The 23,041-nt window shown below is 46.6% G+C and overlaps 1 protein-coding gene across 10 annotated transcripts in view; it reads left to right on the top strand.

The window, feature by feature from the left end:
- BIN1 (bridging integrator 1) overlaps window positions 1-23,041 on the top strand; it is a 94,467-nt gene that overhangs the window by 56,084 nt on the left and 15,342 nt on the right. For 6 of the 10 annotated variants that reach the window (XM_080600803.1, XM_080600805.1, XM_080600809.1 and 3 more), the window contains 6 exons: window positions 3,919-4,004; window positions 4,593-4,668; window positions 6,460-6,542; window positions 14,341-14,491; window positions 18,605-18,733; window positions 21,539-21,646. In XM_080600803.1, the coding sequence (XP_080456929.1) occupies window positions 3,919-4,004; window positions 4,593-4,668; window positions 6,460-6,542; window positions 14,341-14,491; window positions 18,605-18,733; window positions 21,539-21,646 (633 nt within the window). The remainder of the gene's footprint in view (window positions 1-3,918; window positions 4,005-4,592; window positions 4,669-6,459; window positions 6,543-14,340; window positions 14,492-18,604; window positions 18,734-21,538; window positions 21,647-23,041) is intronic. The other 4 variants (XM_080600810.1, XM_080600811.1, XM_080600812.1 and 1 more) reach the window with 2 other exon arrangements.

Genomic DNA, 23,041 nt, shown 5'->3' with positions numbered 1-23,041 from the left:
CTAACCAGGTGTGGTAATGCTAGGCTGTTGTTTTCTCCCCATAAAGCGAAATGGGGATGAAGAAAGGCTGTGGAGTAACGCCAAGGCAGAGGGGATGTAGCGTAGTTCTGCCAGCGATTCCTTGCCACACCCGTGGTGAAATACAAGTTTCTGAAATTGTCACTGGCCTGGCTCTGCTGGCCTAAAAGAGCCTTTTCCAGGTACGCAGAGGTTCGGTCTGCATAGAAGAGGAGGGACCAGAGCAGGGAATTCGCACCCCTCGTTCGAGATGTGAACAGCTCCAGGTTGAGGTCGTGGTTGTGCCATGAGAGCTTGTACAAAAGCTTGTACTTCTTTACATTCTTTATCAGTGAGTGCATTGCAGTTTGGAAACATGATTGGTCTCACCTTATAAAGCACCTGGGATTTTCACAGTCAGTCTATGATGGAAGATCTGGGAAAATACTACATTACCACATAAATAAAGCCTGGGAACGAATAGGTGTGAGCAGCCCTGCTTAGGATGCGTAGCAAAGTGAGGAAATAAGTATTCATTCTTGACTGAAGGGAGAAGGACATTTAACAGGCTTCCCGAGGCTGTTCCTGTGCCATGACCGTGCTGGAAATGATCTGTTTGGTTGTGGATCTTGACTGATCTGTTTGCCTGGTGGTCATTTTGGAGGACTAGAAAGCAGGTACAGGATGTTTCTCAAGCCACAGGTAAATAAATCAGGCCTTGGTCATTCTTTATCTTTTGAAACTGGCCGGAGTGACTGGGGGAAATACCACCTCCCACACACTACCTGCAGAAGCAGTACATACGAGGGCTCCCTCATCCATTGCGTTGTGATCTGAGGGTTCTATGAGTCAGCTGATAATTTCTCTCTACTGGGTGACTTTGCCCTAAAGCAGGTAACAAGGATGTATGTAATCTTTCTAGCAGCTGTATTGTGGGGGCTTTAATCTCCTGCTAAGTGACATTAGTATTTTCAGTCACCCTGTAAAATCAATTTAAGTCCTCCTTTAAGTTTTTCCTCTTGTATTCCTTAAATAATACAGTTGCTAACCTCAAGTTTTTGTTTCTAATCGTGTGAGGCTTTTTTTTTTTTTTAATTTTGATTTGAACTAACCTAAAAATCTAAGGAGGAAGATCAGTTTGTGAACCTGTGGGTTTCTCAGCTTTTCTTCTCAAACACCAGCAGGCAGAGGGTTTAAAAAAAGAAAGCTTCAGTCTTTGTATTCACATGACTGTAAGACTGAAGGTGTTAATGGCAGCCCTAAATCTCATTAAGCTCATGGGAAAAGCAGGAGGGCTGATGACACTGCATTTATTGGAGAGCTTCAGAATATTACGCCTAACAAAATTTACTTCTATGTACCAGCAGCTGTGTTGCTGTCTCTTGTCTGATAATTGCTATTACTACATAACCTTCAAGCAAAAACGGGGTCGGCAAGACTTATTTTTAATGCCAAAAAAAAAAAAAAGTCCCTCCCTCTGGTGTTTAGACTGCTGGCTTGCTGGGCCTTTCGCAGATACTAGCAACAACAACAAAAAATACAGGGGTGTTCCTGTAGTCTCCTGGGAGGTTTGCTGTTGCGAGCTCTCAGTTACAAATTCTGGTGACTGTGCTTTTTGAAACAAAGGGGGAAATAGCTTAGGACAGCAGATTCCTGACTTTTTGCTAGGCATCCCTGAAATGCTGACTTCGGACCAGAAAGCAATGTCCTTGGCGCTGTAGTGACAACGGAGCAGTGTCTCTGTCTATAGGGCAGAGCCAGCGAGCTGGGCCTGGGGCTGTGATCCCTTTGAGGGGAGAGGCAGCACTGGCTGGGACTGATGGGGCTGGCGTGGGGTGCCCAGCTGTCCTTACCCCTGCCTCGTGGATTGCTGGTTCCTACAGCTGCTCTAGAGTGAACGTTGCCTCTTGCTGACTTCGCCTTTGCCTCAGGATGTCACAATATTGACACGTTGCTTTCTAGGTTCTTTGGCCTACTGAACAGGTAAACAAGAGAGGGAAAGACTAACTAATGTTCAACGTATCTGAAAAACTGACACCATTCAGTGGTGCTTCATGTCCCAGCTATCCCATCTGCTGGGTTGGTTGTGGTTCCAGTCTGTAGTGGAAGCTAGTATAAGATAAAACCGAAGGTTGGAATGGGATTTTTTTTTTTCTCTTCCTTTAAAATGGCTGCATTGGAAACATTTGGTCGTGGAGGGATTTTAAGGCAGAATGAGCCTTTGTGATTATCAGCTCTGATCCAGCATAAACTGTGTCTCCGTTTAAATGGACTTTTTGTTTGTTTGTTGCAAACTCTTTCAAAGTGTTGGGTTTTGCAACAAGTGTAGTAGCAAAATACAGGGATTTCTGGATGGAAACATCCTGATCTCTTCTCCCCGTACCTGTTCCTTACAGGGACTGCTTAAATTTTGCATACCAGTTGTTCTGAATACCCAGTTGTGGTGTCTTTTTCTGGGGGAAAGAGTCTCTTCTGATCTTGAGTACAAAGAGCCTTTGGCAGCGATGAGTGACCCTCTGAAAGGTGAAGCTAGCTGGAAATTGGGAGCTTCTGTGGCTGGCTCCCAAGTCAGACGGGAGATGGAGAATTTAAGGATCCTACACAGCAGTGTGAGGAACAGGACTCTGAACTCCACGATATTTTTAAGTCCTTTCTCCTATCAGTCCTGTCTTTACACAGACCTGGCATTAAGGAGCAGCAAGTTGTGCATTTCTTTAGTTAAGCTGGCACAAAGAAGATAAAATTTCATTTCATAGAAGGGGTGAGAATCTAACTGGAGGTGCGAAGAGAGACCTGGTCCCTAGTGGCTTGCTGGCTCTTCGGAGCGTGTTGTGACATTCCTGCTGTTGTCACACTTGAAGGTAGGCACTGGTGCTGAGTTTCCTGTTAAGAAGCATCACCAAGTGGACATGCAGGAGTTTGCTGTCCTGAATCCAGCTGCAGGGGAGTGCCGTGCTGTTGCAAACTAGAGAATATAAACATTTTATTTAGCAAGCTTGCAGTTTTAAGTCAGGGCACTGAAAACAGGGAAGGGGCCAGCCAGGACTGATACGGGAAGGGGAACGTGCATGTTGCTGGTGCTTGCTGTCAGCAACAGAAACCAGGTTCATCATTTCTGCCTCTGAAATGCACCAGAATTCATGCATCGTTGTTGGGGTCTGTCAGTGTCTGCGTCAAATGGATCAGATGAAATTTAAGCTCTTTGGAAGTAAGAGGTTCTGTATGAGGGATGTTTCCTTTGTTGTTGGTAGTCAGCAGCCAGCCAGGGGTTTCTCTTGTATTAGGTCTTCACCAATAAGAGTATGTGAGGCTGCTGAGACCAAGGCCTGCTGCTCCAGCCTAGCCTCCTGCTGGCACAACTTATGCTTTGTGTATCCCTCCTTGCTTTCTCTGCTTTGCTTTGTGAGAGAGTTGTATCAGTGAAGGAGGCAGACCTCTTCCCTTCCCAAGAAGAGGCAGCGCTTTGGCATGACCTTACCTCCCTCACGAGGGAGGTCTCTTCTTCAGTGCCATTTGGGATAGGTTTCAACTCTTTCAGAGATCCAACAAGGGGCAGGGGCCTCTCAATCTTTGTCTGTGTCCAAACTGGAGGCTGAACTGCCTGACCAGCTCCACTCAGTTTTGGGAGCCAGGGAAATTTATTGGACTTAAAATATGCTAGTGGATGTTTGAATTCTCTTCTGAGTATCCAGACAGGGAAATCCGTTGAGAGAGAAACCCTGTGGGCAGTGCAGGCAAGCTGAAGGGGCATCAGCTCACTTGTGATGCAACCCTGGCTCCTGGGAGACTCGTTTGGAATGGGGACTACCCCGTGCCAGAACTTTGCTTGTTCTCCCAGCAAGGTCAAGAGTTACAGTTAGCTCAGCCCTTCAGGGTACTTGTATGTGCTGGAGCTTACTCTCTTCCTTCTCTGTTATTAAGGCTGAAGAAGAGTTAGTAAAGGCTCAGAAGGTGTTTGAAGAGATGAACGTTGATCTGCAGGAGGAGCTGCCTTCACTATGGAATAGGTGAGTGCTGGAGGTTTTCCCAAGGGCTGGTTGGAAGGAAGCAAGGAGGCAGGCGGCTACGGGGATTTTGAAGTGCCACAGGTTGTTCACAGGCTCCTGCTGTCCAGCTGATCCTTTTGCATTCCTGTTGCTCTCTGTGCATATCCTGTGCTTTCTTACTCTTCTGCCCTTAGAAGCAAAGAGCTCACGCGTTTGTTCTTCCCCTGGTGCTGAGGGTCTTCGGAGTGACTAAATTTCTGTCCTGCCAGTTCCCTCAGCTTTCCCCACACTCCATCACAACTTCCATCATTTTGCTTTCCATCACCCTACCACTAGTGTGTGCTCCCCACCACCCCGTGCACCTTTCTATCCCTTTTGCCAGCACGAAACACAAATTCGGACCCTACCTGGCCTCCTCCTCCTGGCCTTTGCTCCACCACCCCTTGCACACTTCTTTGCTGCCATTCTCTTCCAGCATGTGCCAGGCCTGACAGAGTTGAGCTCAAATGGGAATGGTGGGTGGAAGATAGCAGGCGAGGCAGAGCTGAAAGCTTTTGGGAGAGCATGGTGTCCGTTAAGTTCTTCTTCCTCTTGTTTTTCATTTGGCAGTCGTGTTGGTTTCTACGTCAACACATTCCAGAGTATAGCAGGCCTAGAAGAAAACTTCCATAAAGAAATGAGCAAGGTAAGACAATTAACAGCTTGTCCTACTAACACGCCCTGTTCTCTCATCACTGCTATTTGAAAAACCTAAATGATATGGCTGGAGAAGAAAGCATTTACCCCGTATTAGAGCAAAATGTTAACCCTCAGACTTTTCCAAGCAACACGGGGGAGGGTCTGTTGAGTTAGTAATGTGAAGGGATGGAGTAAGGGGAGAGAGGGTAGAGTACCACTGCATGCTGCAGGGAGTTTGTGTCACTTGGCTCCTTTGAAGATCCACAGAGGGGAGGAAAGCCACTTTCAGGCCTGTCTTGCTGCCTTTTCTAGTTCCTCCAGAATCTGGATCTGTAACCTATAACCAAGCCATCTCAGCCTGGCATCTGTTTGCAAAAGAAGGCATTTGAATGCTTAGCATGGCCCTTGCATGGACTGCCTGGTGGTCATGGGCTGGGAATCAGGGCAGTAAGCAGCGTCATAACCTGGTGGCAGGCTGGATTTGGGTGGTGTGCCAGCACCCAGCAGAGACCTCGGAAATAGGCTGTGGGAAATCCTCCCATTGCCACTTTCCTTTAGAGATACGTTTCTATCGTTAGTTACTTCTCCTAAAAGCTCAGTAAGTCTTGTGTTCCTTAGGTCTGTACGCTGCTCCTAAGGCATGCATGCATGCTCTCTGTAAATCTGAGCAAGCAACTGAGAGTCCATCTGGAAAACTCTTGTATTCCTCCCTCCCCAATGTCATCCTTAACAACAAGACAGCCGCTAAGCAACCAGCAACTTTATAGTCATTCAATTCCCAGCAGTTGGAGGCCCACTGCCTCGGTGTAATGCATCAGTTTGGAACCCTGCTGACACTTCATGGGGACCTTTCCAGTTAAGGGCCTGCACTTCTCCGCTGGGGAATGAACTTATCGTTAAGAGTAGGGAGGATTATTATAATTATCAGTCTGCTGTTAAGTTACGTTCAGCAAAACATGGGAAGGATGCCTGCTAGAAAGGAATTCTACTCTTGTATCATGTCCTGGACTTTTCTTTCCCTGTGACTTTTGTGTGAGAGCAGGCCTTCAGCTTTGTTCCATGAAAGCCATCTGTTTCTTATTACTGCTCTAGCATCCAATTAACTGCTGGTGTTGTCGGCACGATGCCTCTGACATTGATTGCATTGGATCCCTCCTTCTACCGATGATAAATCTGGCATCTCGTCTTGTTTGTGAATTGGCTGTTTCAGAATAGGAGTGTCCAGGGTGAATGTTTCAGCCTTTGGTATTGGGAAAAGTTTAACCCCTAATACTGCATTTCTTCCAAGAGATCCAGGTCCTGCCTAAACCTGGATGGCCCAGGCAGCCTACAAGGTGAAGGCTTGCTGTTGACTTGGTAGTTCTGTAGTTGCCTGTAGTTCTGCATTTTAAATATTGATATTCCAGGTTCATAAGGAGGTATAAGGAGCAACTTTGGCTACAAATCTAGAGCGGAGCTTCAGTCCCAGTAAACAGAAGACCCTCAGGTGAACGCTCGGCCTGCTGCTGCAGCAGTACCTGGCAGCACACAGGTTGGGGCAGGAGACACAGAGGCAAAGAGGATGGTGTCTTAGGAAGACAGAGCATTCCCATGAGGTGTCAGCAGCTCTTCGGTAGTCTGAATGTAGGGTTCTTTACCCCATGGAGGAGTGGAAACAGATGTAGGGCTGTTTTCTCATGGGACAGCTGACTGCACAAGTCGGTGCTTGGTCAGCCTGCGCAGGCCAGTGCAGGCTCTCTTCTGGCAGCTGGGGCTCTTTTCTCATTCTTTTTCTCTCTTTTGTTTTTGTATTTTGCAGTTGAACCAAAACCTCCATGATGTCCTGCTGGGTCTAGACAAGCAATATTCAGGCAATGCCTTTCCCATTAAAGCACAGCCCAGGTGAGTAACTGTGAGAGCAACGTCTTCCCCTCAGCAGGGGAGGAGGGACAGGGGGGTCTCTGCTGGGGTATTGAAATCTGCGTGGTGTCACCTGAAGAGTGATTTGATTGTCTGCATATAGCCAGCCTTGAGAATCCCTAGAGGATATCCAGGATTGCCCTTGGGGCTGGGAGACACGATGCAAAACCTCCTACCTTTGTAGGATAGCAGCTGGAGGCCTCAGCTTTCACTATTTGCTGATATTTAGGCAACTGACTCAGCTCTGCTGTTTTTGAAGTCAAATTCCATAAACCAATGCTGTAACACTGAGCTCCCTTTCCTTCTGAGTCTGGTTGCCCTGCACCCGTCCTGTTCTTTCCTTCAAAAGCTTCCCCCACATACCTGTAGCTTGTGAGCTAGAGGACCCAAGAGCCCATTTGTTTTCCAACCTCCTCCAAACTTGTTCACTAAAGCCCCGTGTCCCTCCTGTGCACCAAATCAGGGTGTGTTGCCTGTGTCCGTGTGTGTTATGGATGTAGTTGCAGCCTCATTAATACGAGGCTTTCTGATCTCAGAGCACTTCCAATCTGTGTGTATGCAAGGAGTGTGTGTCCTCCAGTCCTTTAGTTTTCTTTGCTCAGCTGGGTCCGGTCCATTTAGGTTAACTGCAAAGCTGCACATTCTCCAGCACGGAGAGGGGAGGGAGAGGTCAGGCTGTGGATGAGGCTGCAGCTGGCTCCCATCCAAATGTGTGAGTGATGAAACAATGCAGGGCTCTGGCTTCCAGCTGCCACTAATCCCACATGCCGGGTGAGCAGGAGCACAACCCAGGTCCTCAACTGGTGTATTGATGGAGGGAGGAGGTGAAGTCAGCGTGAAAAAAGGGCAAGCTGCGGTCTGAGTGCGCTGATTTGGAAGGGCTAGATGAGCTGTTGACACCTCTGCGCTCCCTCGTCTCTCCTCCCAGTTTAACCTCTTGTTACATGCAAGCACAGACAACTTTTTTTTTTGTCTCATTCTGGCAATGCGTGTGGTGTTTGCCAACTTTAAAGAAAGAGGAAATTTGAATCAGATTTGGCCCCTGAATTTTGGGTTGCTAATACCAAATTCCCAAGATGCTGGTAGCAATGCATCTTGTGAAGAAAGTGTCTTCTTCCTAAGTCAGCACACGGTGCCTGTTCATCACCATCAAGACTGAAGCTTTATGCAGGAGGCCACGGTGCCAGTCCTCTTGTGCCATGCCCCACGTTGTCTCTGATGGCAGCATCCAGTGGGGTGCTTGGAAGAGGATGAGGTAACAAGACAGATGAAGGCCAGAGCCATTGCTTTGCCAGCTCCTTTCTCATCCTGCCTTTCTTGCTCAAGTAAGTGATGGCAGGCTGTAGTGACAGCTGGGTCCAGACATACTGCTCTGGCATGAAGTTTCTGGCCTGAAAGAGTTTCCAATGAATTAATTACATTTTCTCATGACTTCTGCCCCACAGACTGCTAGTCTCATCTGGGGAGGTAATGGTTGCAGTTCTGTGCTCTTTGTTTGGCGAAGAGACTAGTTGGCCCTAAAAAAAAAAAAAAGAACAAAAACCCAAGTGCCTACACAGAGGATCCTGTGCAGGTAGCAATCTGAGTGCTGCTGCATCACCTGCTCAAACCTCAGCTGAGAGGACGGACCTGCCCCAAAACAACTGCGATACCCCTGAGCGAAGTGGAACAGGATATTGTAGGAGAATGTGTCCAAGGTCTGCCAGGACTGTAAGTGTTTTGCAGGGATCAGGAAATGCCATGAGGCACTTATGTCTCTCCTCCACATCTGGCCTCTCATTGTGGTTCAGGGCTGGGGCAGAACATGTAGGAGGAAATATCCCTCGCTGATCTGACTGCCCGTTGTGGCCCGGGGTAGGAGCAGATGCTTCCCTCGTCCTTCTCTGCTGGGCAGAGGATCGGAGATGGCTACAATGGCAGGAAATGAATGAGGGGGTGTGAGAAGAGATGCAATTATCCTCATACATCACTATGGCTGACAAACCTGATGCTGGCTGCGTAGCACAGAGTAGCTGATGCATTTCGGGAAACTTCAGAGATGTTTGGATTTTGTTTCTGAAGGAGTTTGAACATTCAGGGTTGTCAGATACCTAGAAAACCTAGGAGGTCTGTAGTATTATCCTGCTAGAATTGGAAAAAAACATAATAGGAAAACTGCTGATTAGGTTCCACATTAAGAGTTGTGCACAGATGGCACAAAGGAGAATGGGGAGCTTGCTTCTTGTGTACCAGCATTTACAAGGGCGAGTGAGGAGCTGCAATTACCTGTGAGGAAAAAAAAAATAGGATCAGTGTCACAAAGTTCTCTGCTGATCTGTGCAGTTTCCTTTTTATTCTTATCCATGTGCACCCTAGCCCCATATTCCAAGGAACAGGGACAAATCTAGTTTGTTAACATATCTGCAAATCTTTGACAGGCACTCCCACCCTCTCCAAAGGCCAAAGCTTTGTAGGAAGCAAGGGAAGAGTGTGTTTGTGTGTTTTTGTGTGTGTGTATTTCTGAGAGTAAGAGAGGAGTGCGTGTCATCTGGATTGCTGTGAGTTTCGTGGCACCAAGTGAACGAACGCTCGGAGGCTTAACTTTTCCTCGCTGGTTTGACTGTGCCATCCTGTAACGGAATCGATTTGCGTGCCGTCCTCAACAGAAAGAAAACTAAACTGTTCGCCAGGCTGAGGAAAAAGATGAGCAGGTACCGGTACGGAGAGCAGCATTTCGATCCGTGTTTGATTTAGTTCCTAAAACTGGAGAGGCTGTTGCTGGACTCTAACAGCCTGGCACGTGTTAACCCTGTGATGGGAGCGGGGTCCTGTGCATGATACCGTGTGTTCATGGCCTGCTGGGTCCTGCTGAGGTCTCTTGTGTCCGGATAATCCCATTAACTGCTTGTGTGTCTGGTTTGAATCCTTGCTTCCTTTCCTACCTAAGAAGGCACTGGGAAAGCTCAGGCATTGTCTGCTCGGTTGTTTTTGTGGTGACTAAAAGCGCGGTGCTGGGTTGTACAGGGATATATGGGCTATTTTGGCGATTAACAAGATCCAGTCTTACCTAGTGAGGCTTGCCCTTTTGAACAGCTCTGAAATGCTGCGTTCTCATTCCCTGCCTGGCCCGGGAGGACCAATTTCATATGTAGTCCTGTCCTATCTACCTGGTGTGGTGGGAGGACGTTGATGTGGGAGAAGGACGCTTCTAGGGCTTTGCTCTTTACTTGTTCTCCTCTTGAGATCCTCGCTGTTGTGCTCCATTCATTTAAGATTTGTGCAGAGCTGAAGGAAAGGGAAGCCTGTTATCCTGTACAAAGACTAACAGCAGCAGCTTGCCTTTCAAGACAGTCGTGGCGTTGAATAACTGGATTGCCGCAGTGCTCAGAGTTCCCATAGCCAAGGTCAAGGACTCCGACAAGAATGTGCTCTGGGGCAAAGTGGGGATTGCTGCATAACGGCATAGAAACTTCCCCTAACTCTTGTTTTTCTCAGTCTTTGTGTTGATATTCCTTCCATGGGGTCATTATAGGAACAAAAAAAATATCCTTTTAAATCTCAAGATGTTGTTCTGCCAGCAATAAAAGCAAGTGCTGGTGAATTGGGATTCTTGCTTTCTGATCCTGTCTTCCCACTGACTAGGGCAAATTGTACAACCTTTCTCTTTGTCTCTGTTGGGCATCCTGTGTAAAATGGGAAGCAGGAGGGAAGAGAACGGTAATTTCACAGGGAAACCGATGGGCAAATCTTAACTATTTCCTCAAATGAAAAGTAGTGAGTGAATGTCATGTGAAAAAGGAGGATTCACAGGAGTATTCCTCTGGATGTCTGTGTCTGACCTTGGCTGGGCAGTGTTGCTGCGACTGCACCAGGAGGTGTAGCATTTGCAGTCGTCGTAGCCTTTGTGGATGCTACAGCAGAGGGCGAGCCTAGGAAATCTCATCTGGCTGAGCTCTAACCACAACATCCTCCAGACAAGGTCCTGCTGGCCCAGCGGTTAAGGTGCTTGACCCCGGCTCTGCTGGGGGTTTCTGCTGTCACAGCAGCTGCAGGGGGAGCAGAGAAATACGCAAACCCTTGTGCAGGGAAAGAGGGTCAGGGACTTGGTTGCTCTTTGATCTGCAGCAAAAATGTACGTTTGTGCCACTGGATGCCTGGGTATGGAGGTGTTTTTTTTTCTTTTTCTGCCCCTCCTTTTCTGGGGAGTGGAAATAATTCTAGTGTTCAGACAGCTTTGATGTTAAAAACAAACAAACAAACAAACGCCACAAAAAAACAACCTAATTACTTCGGGCTAAAAGACGCTATCTGAGCCTTAGCAGAGATGCCAACCTTTTTTTCTTTTTTAACTTGAGAACTTGGCAGGAGGTGACTTGTCTGTTTTTACCATATTGGAGATTTGGTTCCATCCTCTAATGCAGGATTGTTACTAGCATATAGGAGCCCCATCTGCAGATTTTAGTCGTCTCTTCCAGAATAGATGAGGCAGCCCAGTGAAGGGTCTGGAAGCTTAGCAGCACTAGGAGAGGCTGGGCAATTTGCAGCTTTCCTTCAGTTGTTGTAACTGCAGTAGACCTTGCTCGTAGCTCTCAAAGAGCAGAGTGGTTTTCCCGTTCCCCTTCTCCTTTCTCTTCCCCTTTCCAGTTGCTTATAAAAAGAAGAAGAAGAAAAGGCGTTGTTTTGACGATTTTCTGCGATACTCACATTTGGTCAGTCCCCGCACTTGCTTGCTCCAGGAACATAGGGAAGAGCGGTCTGTTTGGAAACAGGAGTTTGCTCTGTGCAGGACACACAGCGTGTGCTCGCCTAGGACCTGTGGAGGCCCCAGGATCCTGGTGAGGGGCTGACCTGGTGCCGGTCACCAAGTTGCTGAATGCGTGCAGAGCAGCAAGTGCAGGAATGAAGGTGCTGCTTGGGGGGCTGGTAGAGGCTCAGTCAAAATTAGCACTGGCATTTTCCTAGGAGGATCAGCCAACACATCAAACAAGCTGTAAATAGCAGTGACTTAATGAGGGCTTTAGTGTGGGGCCCTCTCAGCCCTTCTAGGATGAGGGGAAGAAACTGGTCTGCCTTTCACGTGGGAGTCTTTCAGCAATACGGCTCCAAATTAAGCCACTGCCAGACACCACAAATAAGTCACCAAAAAGTTCTTTCATGGCTTCTAGAAAATGAACGTGAAGTCCTTTCTTGCCGGGAGAAAAGTCCTTTTCAGGTGCTTAGTTTGAGAAACGTACCCTAGTGCTGGTAGCCCAGCTGGTAGCCAGGACTCCCCAGTCTGTCCAGGCATTTGAGAAGTCCTGGCAGTCCGGCCGCAGGTCTCTGTCCTCTCCATCTCCTCCAAAGTGACTCTAGGGAAAGTAACATTTTTTCTTTCCTCAACTCTAGCACCAGGACATATTTTCTTTACATCTTCACAAGCAAAACAGTTAGATTGAGGAACATCTTGCCTCACCTCTTCCTGAGTTTTCCCCCCTTGATTTTGTTCACCACTTTTGAAGCCTTTCACATGCACTTGCCCATGCCTTGGGACACCTCTCTGGGCTGATCATTTTGCAGTCCTAGGCAATTCATCGCTATCATTCTCATCCTTCTGCAGCAACCCTCATTGGCATGAGGTGTTGTAGGACCCCCTTTGAGATCTCAGAGGCGAAGCACTGGGGTGCAAGATCTGTGTCTTCAGCGAGGCTGGGCTCAGCAAGGTCATCATGTCAGCCTCTGATGGTGCTGTAAATGGTGTTGCCATGGAAATAGTACCAAGATAATGTTTCTCCTGAAATCATTTTGAGGTTTCAATGCTGTGAACATGTTATGTGGAGCCTGCTGTTCCCTGGTAACTCTCATTTAGAGCAAGACTTCCTTACCTTCACTCCAACCGTTGTTACCTTTAATCTGTAGCACAGCCTTGGCAATGTCACAGAATCCTTCCTGCAACCCTCTGTGTTGAAGTGACTTGGGGGACATCTTAGGAAGGACACTAGGCATGTGCAGTCACCCCGGAGAGCTGCAAAGGTCAATGTGTGTGTTCCTTAGTCCTTCCTCTTCCCCTTTCCCTCTTCCTCTCAACCTTCGGTGTGTGTGCCCCTGATTGAGAGCTGCTTGCACAAAACATCACTGGGTTTGTTGCATCATGTCGGTGCGCTGCTGGCGTCAGTGTCATCAGAAACATCGGACCTGCATGTGGACCCGGGAGCAAGCGCTTTGTGGGAAAAGGTGTGTGGGGTGTGTGGGTATGGGGAGAAAGGTGGGGGAATGGGTGAGGGCAAAGTGAATGAAGAGGGAATGGGGTGGGAAGCTTGAAAGCTGGAATGCTGAGCAGGGGAGATGCTTGCTTGGGAGGGGAGGTTTTTTGAAATGTCTTGCTGTCCCTTCCTCCTCTTGCTGTCCCCTTGTGAGTGTTTAAGAATGAGGCCACTCTGCATGTTAGCCCATGACCACCACACCATCCAAGTGTGAGTGGCTGTACATCTCCAGAGCTCTGGGCTCTCTTGGGGCAGTGCAAAGAAATAATCTGTGTGTTCCTCAGAACCAGGTCCACATGGCTGCAGTTGTGGCTCTGTGCCAGGATTTATTGTCTCAGGCTGGAGGAAAGGGTCTGTGCCTTTCAGCCTTCTCCCTTCTTTATAAGTGGAGGCAAATACTGTTCCCCCTAGATGAGGCTGCACAGCCCTTTTGAAATATTCTGTGATATTCTGTGTTCAGCTGTGTGTAGTTTTGCCAAATTGTAACCACTTCTGCTAAAATATCCTCTACCAGTGTGAGTGCTTCTGCATGCCTTGAGATAAGCTGATTGGTTGCTTTTTGGGGAGCTGAGTTTCAGCCAAATTTTTTCAGCTATTCCTGAGAATAAGGCTGGGAAAATGAGTTTAGCTTTATCCCTGTTGAAACTCTCTGTTAACCAACCTTTAGCTGAATCTCTTATGATTCCACAGGTTGAAGCAGATTTGACACTCAGCCAGGGCATGCCTTTAGGGAAGGGCATTTGCCTCTTGCCATTCCTTTCAAAAATCCAAATCTGGCCAAGTTATGAACCAACAAATGCCATTGGCGTATGCTTCCTGCATCTTAATTCCCTGAAGAGTCCCTCTTGACTGTGTTAGAAACAGTCCTGGAACACGGACCAGCTGGAAAGACAAAGACAGCAGGGGTTCATCATAGAAAACAGGCTGAAGAAACTTTCCATAGTAGGGAACAGTTTATTAGTAGCCAAAATCTCACTGTTTCTTTGCTGTCTGGAATGATCTGTGAAACTTTGGGCTACTTTTCCCGTCTTCCAGCTCAGCCAGTTTGTACTGTGTAGAGTAATATGATAATGTTTTATTACTGCCTTAGTTTGGGTGTTGCAGATCTGCATATGGATCCGTTGGTCACAACCCATGTGGGTGTCAGTACAACACCACCCAGAGAAATTTTTACCTGTAAAATGTATAAAATTAAATGAGTTAGGATCTATCAGAATTATGGATGCCTGTGGGGTTTTTTTTGTTTTGTTTTGTTCCACTCCTCCCCCTCCCCCCCCTCCCCCCAAATGTATTCATGCAGTAGGAATTTATTGGGAACCTGCTGCCCAGTAATCCTACTTCATTGTGTTGGGCTGGAAGTGACTCAGCAAAGATGCTTTGCAGAAAGTTTGTAGAGGCTTCAGATATCTTCATCACATGTCAGGGCAGTGAAGGAAAGAGGTAAAGGAGGCCAATGATCTGTGCTGGTTAGCACAACTTCTCCTAGGCCTGGCTCAGACTTCTCTTCTCTCTCTCTCTCTGTCTGTCTCTCTCTTTTCTCTCCATCTCTCCCCTTCCTTCAGTGACAGCACCCCAGCGAAAGCAAATAAAAGCCCCTCGCCTCCACCAGATGGATCTCCCATCACCAGCCCTGAGACCAAGACTGTCAACCATGAGCTGGAACCGTCCACTTTGGAAGCACCTGGGGCAAGCATCCCAAAGTCACCATCTCAGGTAGCGTCCCCATGACATTGACCATGTCTCTGCTGTATGACCACTGACGACACATGCTCTGTGAGTCAGATGTCCATCAGTTGCTTTTTTGGACCTCTTCCTCTTACTGAGCACAGAGAACATAACATGATGGTTGTTCTCCATCAGTGTGGGCAAGGATGAGGTTTCTCAGGATGCCAGTTGTTCATTGACCTTCTTTGTATTGTACAGGGAAGTACTAAAGCTGTCTCTGAATGCCTCTACAGGGGGAAGGCCAGTAATATATGTTGCTGTCCAGTAGCATGGCCAAGAAAATGCAGGGAGGGTGTAGCAAGGCAAGGAAGTTTGTTCTTTACGCTTGAATTAACCTGTGAAATTCAATGGTCATGCCTCTTCCCAAGAACTGCTGTAAATGACGAGGGTCCAAAGAAAGAAGTTTAATATTGATACGGATAAGGAGAGCATCTGTTATTTTGCATTGTTTTACTTTAGCTTGGTTTTTTTCCTTGGGATTAAAAATAAAGGCATTATATTATGCTATGAAGAAATCAGGTGCGTAGCAGGAAGGAGACTGTTAGGTGGTTTCTGATACCATCCACGTGGCCTTTGTTAGTACTTCCCTTACATGGGGGACACCCAGCAGCATGTTTAAAATAGGAAATGTAGCTGCTGCTACTTAGCATATCATATGTTATGTTTCACTTTGGGAGCTGAGGAAAACAAAACATTTGCTTTTCCTAAATTTTCCATAATTTCCCCTATTGCTGAGTGGGGGAAAAGCTTAGTGGAGGCAAACTAACTAGGCCAGATTCATGTCTGGTGCCAGTCCTTGCATTTCAATAAGTGGGACACCGAGGAGGAGTCTTTCAGGAAGAATTAAAGCTGAGAGGCGTTCTGGCCAAACTGGTAAGAAAATACCTATTGCTGCTAAAATAAATAAATAAAATAAAATGATGAAAGTAACCCAGAATTTCCTTGCTGTTATCATACGTAGCAGTGTGATTCCAAATCCAGGCCTGTGGAGCAGGGTTGTTTCCTGTTTCTGGAATAACCTCTCACAGTATTCTTCCTTCCCCTGTGTTTTTGATTTTCAGCAGGACAAAAAGGGATATTTTAACATTGCCAAAAGGTCTTTTCCAGCCTTGGAGAAGTGAGGATGTCTGGCTGTGTCTTTGCAGGACTTCTCTAGGGTCTCTGCCCTACTGAGCGTTGTGCAGCTTAGAGTGGTTTCATCACCCCCCAGGTCAGGACCTTGGAGTGGGGTCTATGGATAGAAGGAGAGAGGATAGTGCATATTTTTCCAGAACTGCCTTCCTTTTTTTTTTTTTTCAGTGATCACCACAACTTAATGGAAATGTGGAACAAGAAATTGTCCAGATCTAATGAACTTTTCACTGCAGACTTGACTTGTGCTGCCTGTGGACTTGTCTTGCTGAGTTTGGTTTTTTCCCTTTCCTTTAAATACCACACATAAGCCTTGTTTTTGCCAGGCTGCAAGTGCTTGCTCATTCACTCGCTGCCTTCCTGCCCACAGGAATGGGGCTGGAAGCACCCCTTGTTGAGCAAGCAGAATATTCTAGCAGAGCCCCATCTGAAACCTCCGATGGGTCAAAGGCAGGACCAAAATGGTGTTTGCAGCTTCTGCTGCCACCGTCTGGCCGCTCTTTCCCCCTGTATGTTTTAATTCATTTTCCTAAGCCTTGCTACAGTGAAGAGCAAGAGCTCCTCTCCATGTTCTCACTAGGTGCTGAGAGATGGAGCTTGCTTTAGAGAGAGGGAAGGCAAGGACAGGGCTTTGGTACTCAGAGCCAAACCTGGTGCCTATATGGCAAGGTCTAGAAACTCAGCCTGTGTCAGCTTGGCAGCCAGCTGGAAGACACAAGTGTCTGTAAACAGCGCTTGACTTTAAAACCGATTCAGCTTTACAGGTGTCACTACTTTTGACCTACGGGTAAGTGTTTTGCTTTAGGGTCCTCCAAGGGAGGCAAGGGGCCTCCTACTGTACGGGAGGCCAGAGCAAAAAGCAACAAGCAAGTGTAGTTCTCTACCCATTTCCTCCCTGTCTGAAAAACTAATGCAAATCATAAGCAGAGGCTATAGGGAAAAAGACAGCAAAACAGGAGAGACCACATAAATACTGACTTGATTTTGAACTATTCCCTGTGCCAAAAAGGAGCTCTTTTACTGTCGCTTTCCTTTACTTCTTGAAGACGGCTGTTTTGGAATTTCTGTGTTTTGGAAGAAGCGGCCACAACTCTCCACACCGAGTAATTTGATGATGACACAGGACTTCAAGGGTCTGTGAAATTGTAAAGGTCAGACTTTTGCTCTCAGTTACACCACTGACAGACGCTAATGGCACAGCTGAAAACAACACAGCTGTGGTGAATTTAAACAGATCCAGCTCTGTGGGATCCAAATCAGCAGGAAGCTTGTAGGGGGGTTATTTTATTCTAGTCAGCAAAGTAGTTCTTCATGCTTCATGCAGTTCCAGGTATAACCTGACATCAATATGCAGTCCTGTTGTCTTTGAGAAGTGGTATTAAACTGTTGTTGGAGGTTATGCTGGACAATGTGGAAGTGCTGGTCTCTAAGACACTGATGCATAGAAGAGGGCAGGATATGGACTATTTTAGAGAAGTAAATCACAGAAGAGTCGGGATCTTTTTAGCTTTGGGTTTGTAATTGGAGCTTCCCATTTCTGCAGGTGGTGGCTCTGTTCCGAGAGTAGCTTTTCCCTGAAACTTCTGGTCTCTTCTTGCACCTGGCAAGCAGGTTTTCAGTAAGGGATTGTTTTTAGGTGATACGGATGCATCATGTTCTGCAAACAGTGAAAAGCTGGGAGTGATCACACTAATTTCATTATTTCCACTAGCCAGCCATTCAGTGGAAAATGCGTGTTTGCATTCTCACTTACACTGTCTCAAGTAGGTTAACCCATTAGAGAACTGGACATGTTCTTAGCAATCTGAATAAATGCATTGTAGAGCTCAGTTGTATGCTGGAGGAGTGTGAACATGGAACTAGGAGTCAGGGACTGCTTTGTTTCAAATCTAGGCCTGACACTAATATACTGAGTGCCCATTGTCAGATCACTGAATCTTCTGCCTTGAGATCTCAGGTATGGTGAGAAAATCAAATAACTGTTTAAAAAAAAAACAAAACCAAACCATTACCACTCCTGAGCATTGCTGTGGTGCTGGGAACTTGTTTGGCTGCTTTGTTCCACCACAGAAGCAGCTCCTCAAAGTTTTATTTGATCTAGAAAAAAAAGGATTGAGCCTTGGACACAGAAAAATATAAAGAGGGTGCGGGTTGATTGATCTAGGGAAGGTCTACCACAGCTTCCCACTGAGGGTGGATGCAGCGTCAGGCTGAGTCTTTCAGCATGATAAGAGGGTATTAGGATGGGTTAGAGTCACAGGGTCAGATTTCATCGAGCCTTCTCTGGGATCTCCATTTGGGCTGCACTTGTGACTTCATTAGTGTCAGTGCTCATTGGTGAAACTGAGAGCTGAGTTGGGCCCACAGCAGTCGTGGCTTCTCAGGAGCTGGGCTTGTTCTTGCCCCAAACTGAGGTATGGTAAGATGCCACGAAGGGTTCCTTCTGACTTTCCGTATGGTATACCGATAACCCATTGCTGGGCAGATCAGCATCTGGCCTCATGGGCATCCCATAATAAGACAAACTGAGTCTGGGTTCTTGTTCCGTTAGGTACGGTAAGTATGGCAAACGGTGGCAGAACTGGCCTGGTCTATTGAATATGTTTTCAGTAACTGATCTGCTCCCTTCCCAGTGGTTCTTTGGAAGGTTGCACATGCTCTAATTATGTATGCATGTCCTGCCGATGCATATTAATTGTGTTACGCTTCTCCTCTGCAGAGGGAAATTTGCCCACGGCTGAAGTGTAACTAATGATGCCAAACCTTCTCTGGAGGCGTGTGGTTGTTTTTTTATTTTGTTTCATTCTGCCCTTCTCCTTCCCTCTCTCCAGATGGAGTTGACAGAACCCTTCTCTGTGCCTGTGGTTGTGATTTCCCCCACCTTCAGTTTTTGTGGCTAACCTGGTTCCTGTCTCTGGTTTTTTTGGGTGTCGCCGTCTGTGCTGTGGCCGTGTGCTCACTTGCATGCAGTTGAGGAAAGGGCCTCCGGTGCCTCCGCCTCCAAAAGTCACCCCCTCCAAGGAGATCAAGCAGGAGAACATCATCAGTCTGTTTGATGACAATTTTGTCCCTGAGATAAGTGTGACAACCCCCTCGCAGGTTAGCTGCTATGCCCTGCATTATACTTGTCTGCCTCTGAACTTTTCCTTCTGATCTTTATTCTCTCTGGAGGTGTCCAGCCATGAAACCTGGTCAGGCAAAGGAGGAACACAAGCTCAGCATGGGACCTCAGGAGGCAAAGGGATAGATGGGAGGCCATCTTAGAGGGCAGGGTGGCTAGAAGGCAGCTTTGGCCAACACGTTGCCCTTTGAGAGCTTTAATTCGTAGAGAAACGTGAGAAATAAAACTGGTGAAGACACCAGAAAGTTATCACTGTGTTCAGCAACAGTGCACATGGATTATGGCTTGGCTCACCTCGCATCCCATGATATGTGCCTTCCAGGCCCATAGATCCTGGGTGTGGGTGAAGCATGTGTTTTCTGCTCCTGTACATCCCTACGGGATGACACTGGCAGCTGTGCCATTGGTGGGAGAATGCAGTTTTGTACCATCTCAGTGCCTTTAGATATGGGCTTTGTGGTGACTTTTAAAGCCCATACCTGCGCTGGAAAGGCCGACAGGAATTGGTGGATGCAGTACAGACAGGCAGGAAAGTGCCTGCTGTGAATTCAGGGCTCCTGACACACTGTCACTCTTCACCAGCCAGCGGTTCCCATCAGAATGCGTGTTTCCAGTCGTGGCACCTTTCGAAGCCCTAAAAATGGAACAACATTTTCAAACAATGTATTTTTCATCTTCACTTTCCTTTTTGTTAACATCACTGGAAGAGGGGATGCCTAAATGGGGAATTCTGTGTTGGATCTAGGAGAATGGTGGTCCTTATGTATAGGGGAGCCTGACCAGATTTCTGGCTGCATCATGAGACACATACATCTATATTTTTTATATATATACATGTATATAATATGTATATTTTTCCTAAATGCTTGTTAAAGCACAAGTAATGTCTCTATCAGTGTTCATCTGTGACTCCCTTGCTAACTTTTCTTTGTATCATGCTGCTCCTTTGCCTCTGGTTTGCCACCTTCCACCCAGCTGGTGAGGAGCCAAGGTGGAGTGGGGAGGGAAGGTTGTCAATGTCAGATTTTGCATTGCAATAGATTTAAGTTTGCAGAGCAGAGAGATGATTTGACTGCCATATTGGAAGGGGGGAGGACCACAGGCAGCTGAGCAACTCTTCCATTCTCTGTTCGTTCTCCTTTATCATACTGGACAACTTTGCCTGCCCTGTGGTTTGTATCATATATTTCCATGTGAATGCCTGCCTTTAGCCAGACATACTCTTCTCCACCTGATCAGTGCCCTGACCCAGGATGGGATCTGCTGTGACGTGCAGTTGGATGGGATTTCTGAGGGAGGATTATGGTTGCCAGAACAATCTTCATTGAAGCACCCAGCGGCCGCTAGCGTTCAGTGCATTGCCCAGGGCTGTTCCTGTCAGATGGCTTGGCTCCAGTGAGCTTTCTTGTGGGAGATCTGGGTAAAGGCAAAGGGTGCTAGGCCTTGCATGTAAGTCCTGAATGGCAGGTAAGATTCTTCCATGACCGGACCCTTTGGTGTCCAACCACCGAAAAAAAAGCTACAGATTAGGGTTTGAACCTTTCCAATGGCCTCAGTGTGCTGGGGGAATGTACTAGAATGCCAGTTGGTTTTAGCATACTTATTGTTGTGAGATGGGTGAACTTGGTTCCTTGCCCTCCTGGAACTGGGGATATTAAAAAGAGAGACGATGTTCATAAGGGAGGGAAAAATCTAAAAGATCATTGGTGTAAGAGGAAATCAGAGGAGGTGAAGATGATGGTGGTATGTGTTGCATGCAGAGGACTTTCTCTTATATTGTGTCTCAGTTCTTTCCACAAGTTCTTCCATGTTGGGGCCGTGATGTAAATGAAGACCAAGCTGCCAGCCTTGGTGTGTTGTTGGACAGGTAGCTGAAGGGGTAGGGCAAGCAAGCTTGGAAGATCAGTGGAAGTGGGGTCAAATCCTCCTGGACTGCAGCTTCCTCTGAAGCTGAATAGGAAGGCTGTAGTGGTTAGGCTAAATCTGACAACCAGATGTGATGGTAGTTGTTTTGAGTACTAATGACTTCTTTGTGACTGTTTTATTAGCGGTAATCAGTGAATGTGTCATCATCATCTTTAGCTAGTGCATTAATCAAAGAAAGGTATTCTGCTGACTTTGAAGAGGGTAGCTAAGCCTCTCAGATGTGTGCTGTTTTAGAAGTCTGGTGTGTGCATGTTGGTGGGATGTCCTGAAATGGAAGGCATTGGAAATGGCATTTTGGAGTGGGAAATGATTCAGATCCCTTAGCTAGGGTGAGCTGCCATATTCTGTATTTCTGTTTCTGGAGGGATTTAGGAGCAATCAGGTCCCTCAGACTTGTCTTCCAGAAGTTTCATTGTTCTTCTGCTTAGATCCCTGTTCCTGAGATAAGTGGTGTGGATGGCAGCTCCTATGCGTGTGGCTGGGGGTCTGTCCTGGGCCTTCCGCACAAAGGCAGCTGGATGAGCTGTGAGGAACAGCTATACATAGAAGGCCACCTGAGTTGGCAGTGGTGGCGATCCTTTTGCCTGTAGCAGGTCAGGTGCTTACGCCATGTGAGCTCGTTTGGTCAGGTGAGAAGATGAGTGAGCCTCGTGGAAAAAGCCCAGGTTTGGTTGATAGCAAAGGCATGCTTCCTGCCCGCGGTTACGGGCACAGAGCAGTCAGGAGTCACGTCAGGTGTCTGCATCCCCACAACATCTCTGCGCTTGCAGCCTTAGCTCCTGGATATCGCGTACCCTCTACTGTGCACATGTGTGTGTCTAATGCTCGTCCTGCTTTTCTTCCTCACTGCTGCCAAGTTTGATGCCCCTGGGCCCTTCCAGGAGGGAGCCAGCCTGTTGGATCTGGATTTTGATCCCATTAAACCAGATGCCACTGTGGGGAAGACCCCCACACCTGCCTCCCAGGTTGGTTCATATCACCATTCCCTCTCAGTGCAAACCTGACTTCTTGCCAAGGGTCACCTCGATCTTCTCTGCTGGATCTGTAAGTCCAGTGAGAGGCAGGTGGCTGTTAGCTAGGCCACGGGCTGGCACTAGGTGCCTGTGCTTTGCTGTAAGGATCTATTGATTGACAACTCACTCAACTCATCCATCCGTAGATTGGCATCCACCGTGTGCTCTATGGACTTAAACCGTTACCCTGTGGATAGGCATTCAATCCATGCTCTGTGTGCCTGCTATAAATTGCTCTCAAAGGGATTTTTAATAAGCAGGCTCTTTGATTGATAGCAGTTACTTAAGATGAATAAAGCTGTAGACAGATACTCAAGTAACATGAAGTGCTTTTTTTTTTTTTTTTTTCTGGGTATAACAGCCTCTGTTCGTAGTAAAGTACTAGCTTCTTCCCTGAACATACTGTTAACACAGTGAAGTATTAAAAAGGAAGATGCCTCATTCTGCTCTGGCCTGTACCTGCTACTGTCCCAGGAAGACCATGCTTCATTTTCTTTCTAAATGGCTGGAGGCTGTGAAGGGCACCTGATTTTGGCTGTTGTCTTTCACCCAGACGTTCCACTTCATATGTATGAAATGGGTATTTTTTTCCCATGGTTTTCATTAAAGTTTGTAATAACATAATTAGGATGCTTACAATATTTCTGCATTATCACAATGTCAAATAGACCTGTTTGAAACAAATTTTTGTAGCAATACGATCTCTGTTAGGCATTTGAGTCTTCTAAATTAAAATACTACATTACAAAATGCTAGTTACTATCATAATTTAATACACCTCAATGTGCCAAACTGCTACTTTCTGGAACTTTGGGCAGATTGGCATTTCCTGACTGCATGCCTAACTGAACAAGCTACATACCCCAGAATAAGCTTATTTTTCCTTTACTGGGATTTTTTTTTTCATCTGAATCACCAGTTATAACTTGGATAATCAGGTATATTGACATTAGGTATTAGTATAAATTTGACTTAAAAATGGTATTATTTGTTACCCTTCCAGCAAGCAACAAATATTACACTGAGTAAGATTTTCAAAACCGCTCAACAATAGATTATTTGGTGTTCTAATATATTTATTGTTAGCTTCAGAAGTCATTAAAGAGTCTGAAATTAATAATTGTAATGGTAGCCACAGTATTAAAACCTAGCACAAACCACCCAGTTTTCAAAGGAGTCAAATTTATTTCCTATAGGGCAGACAGTATGGCAGAGAGGTTAAAATATTTCACTGCTGATCCAAAGACACCAATTGAAGTCTTGATCTGAAATCATTCTTAACTGTGTTGTCTGGGGAGATAAGGGTGCATATTTAGCTCTAATAGACCACAAACTCAAGATTTTTTT

This window comes from Anser brachyrhynchus (assembly GCF_964034855.1).
Source record: "Anser brachyrhynchus genome assembly, chromosome: 7".
NCBI lineage: Eukaryota > Metazoa > Chordata > Aves > Anseriformes > Anatidae > Anser > Anser brachyrhynchus.
Note: the sequence above shows the minus strand (reverse complement) of the source record. Positions and strands in the feature narration are given on the sequence as shown.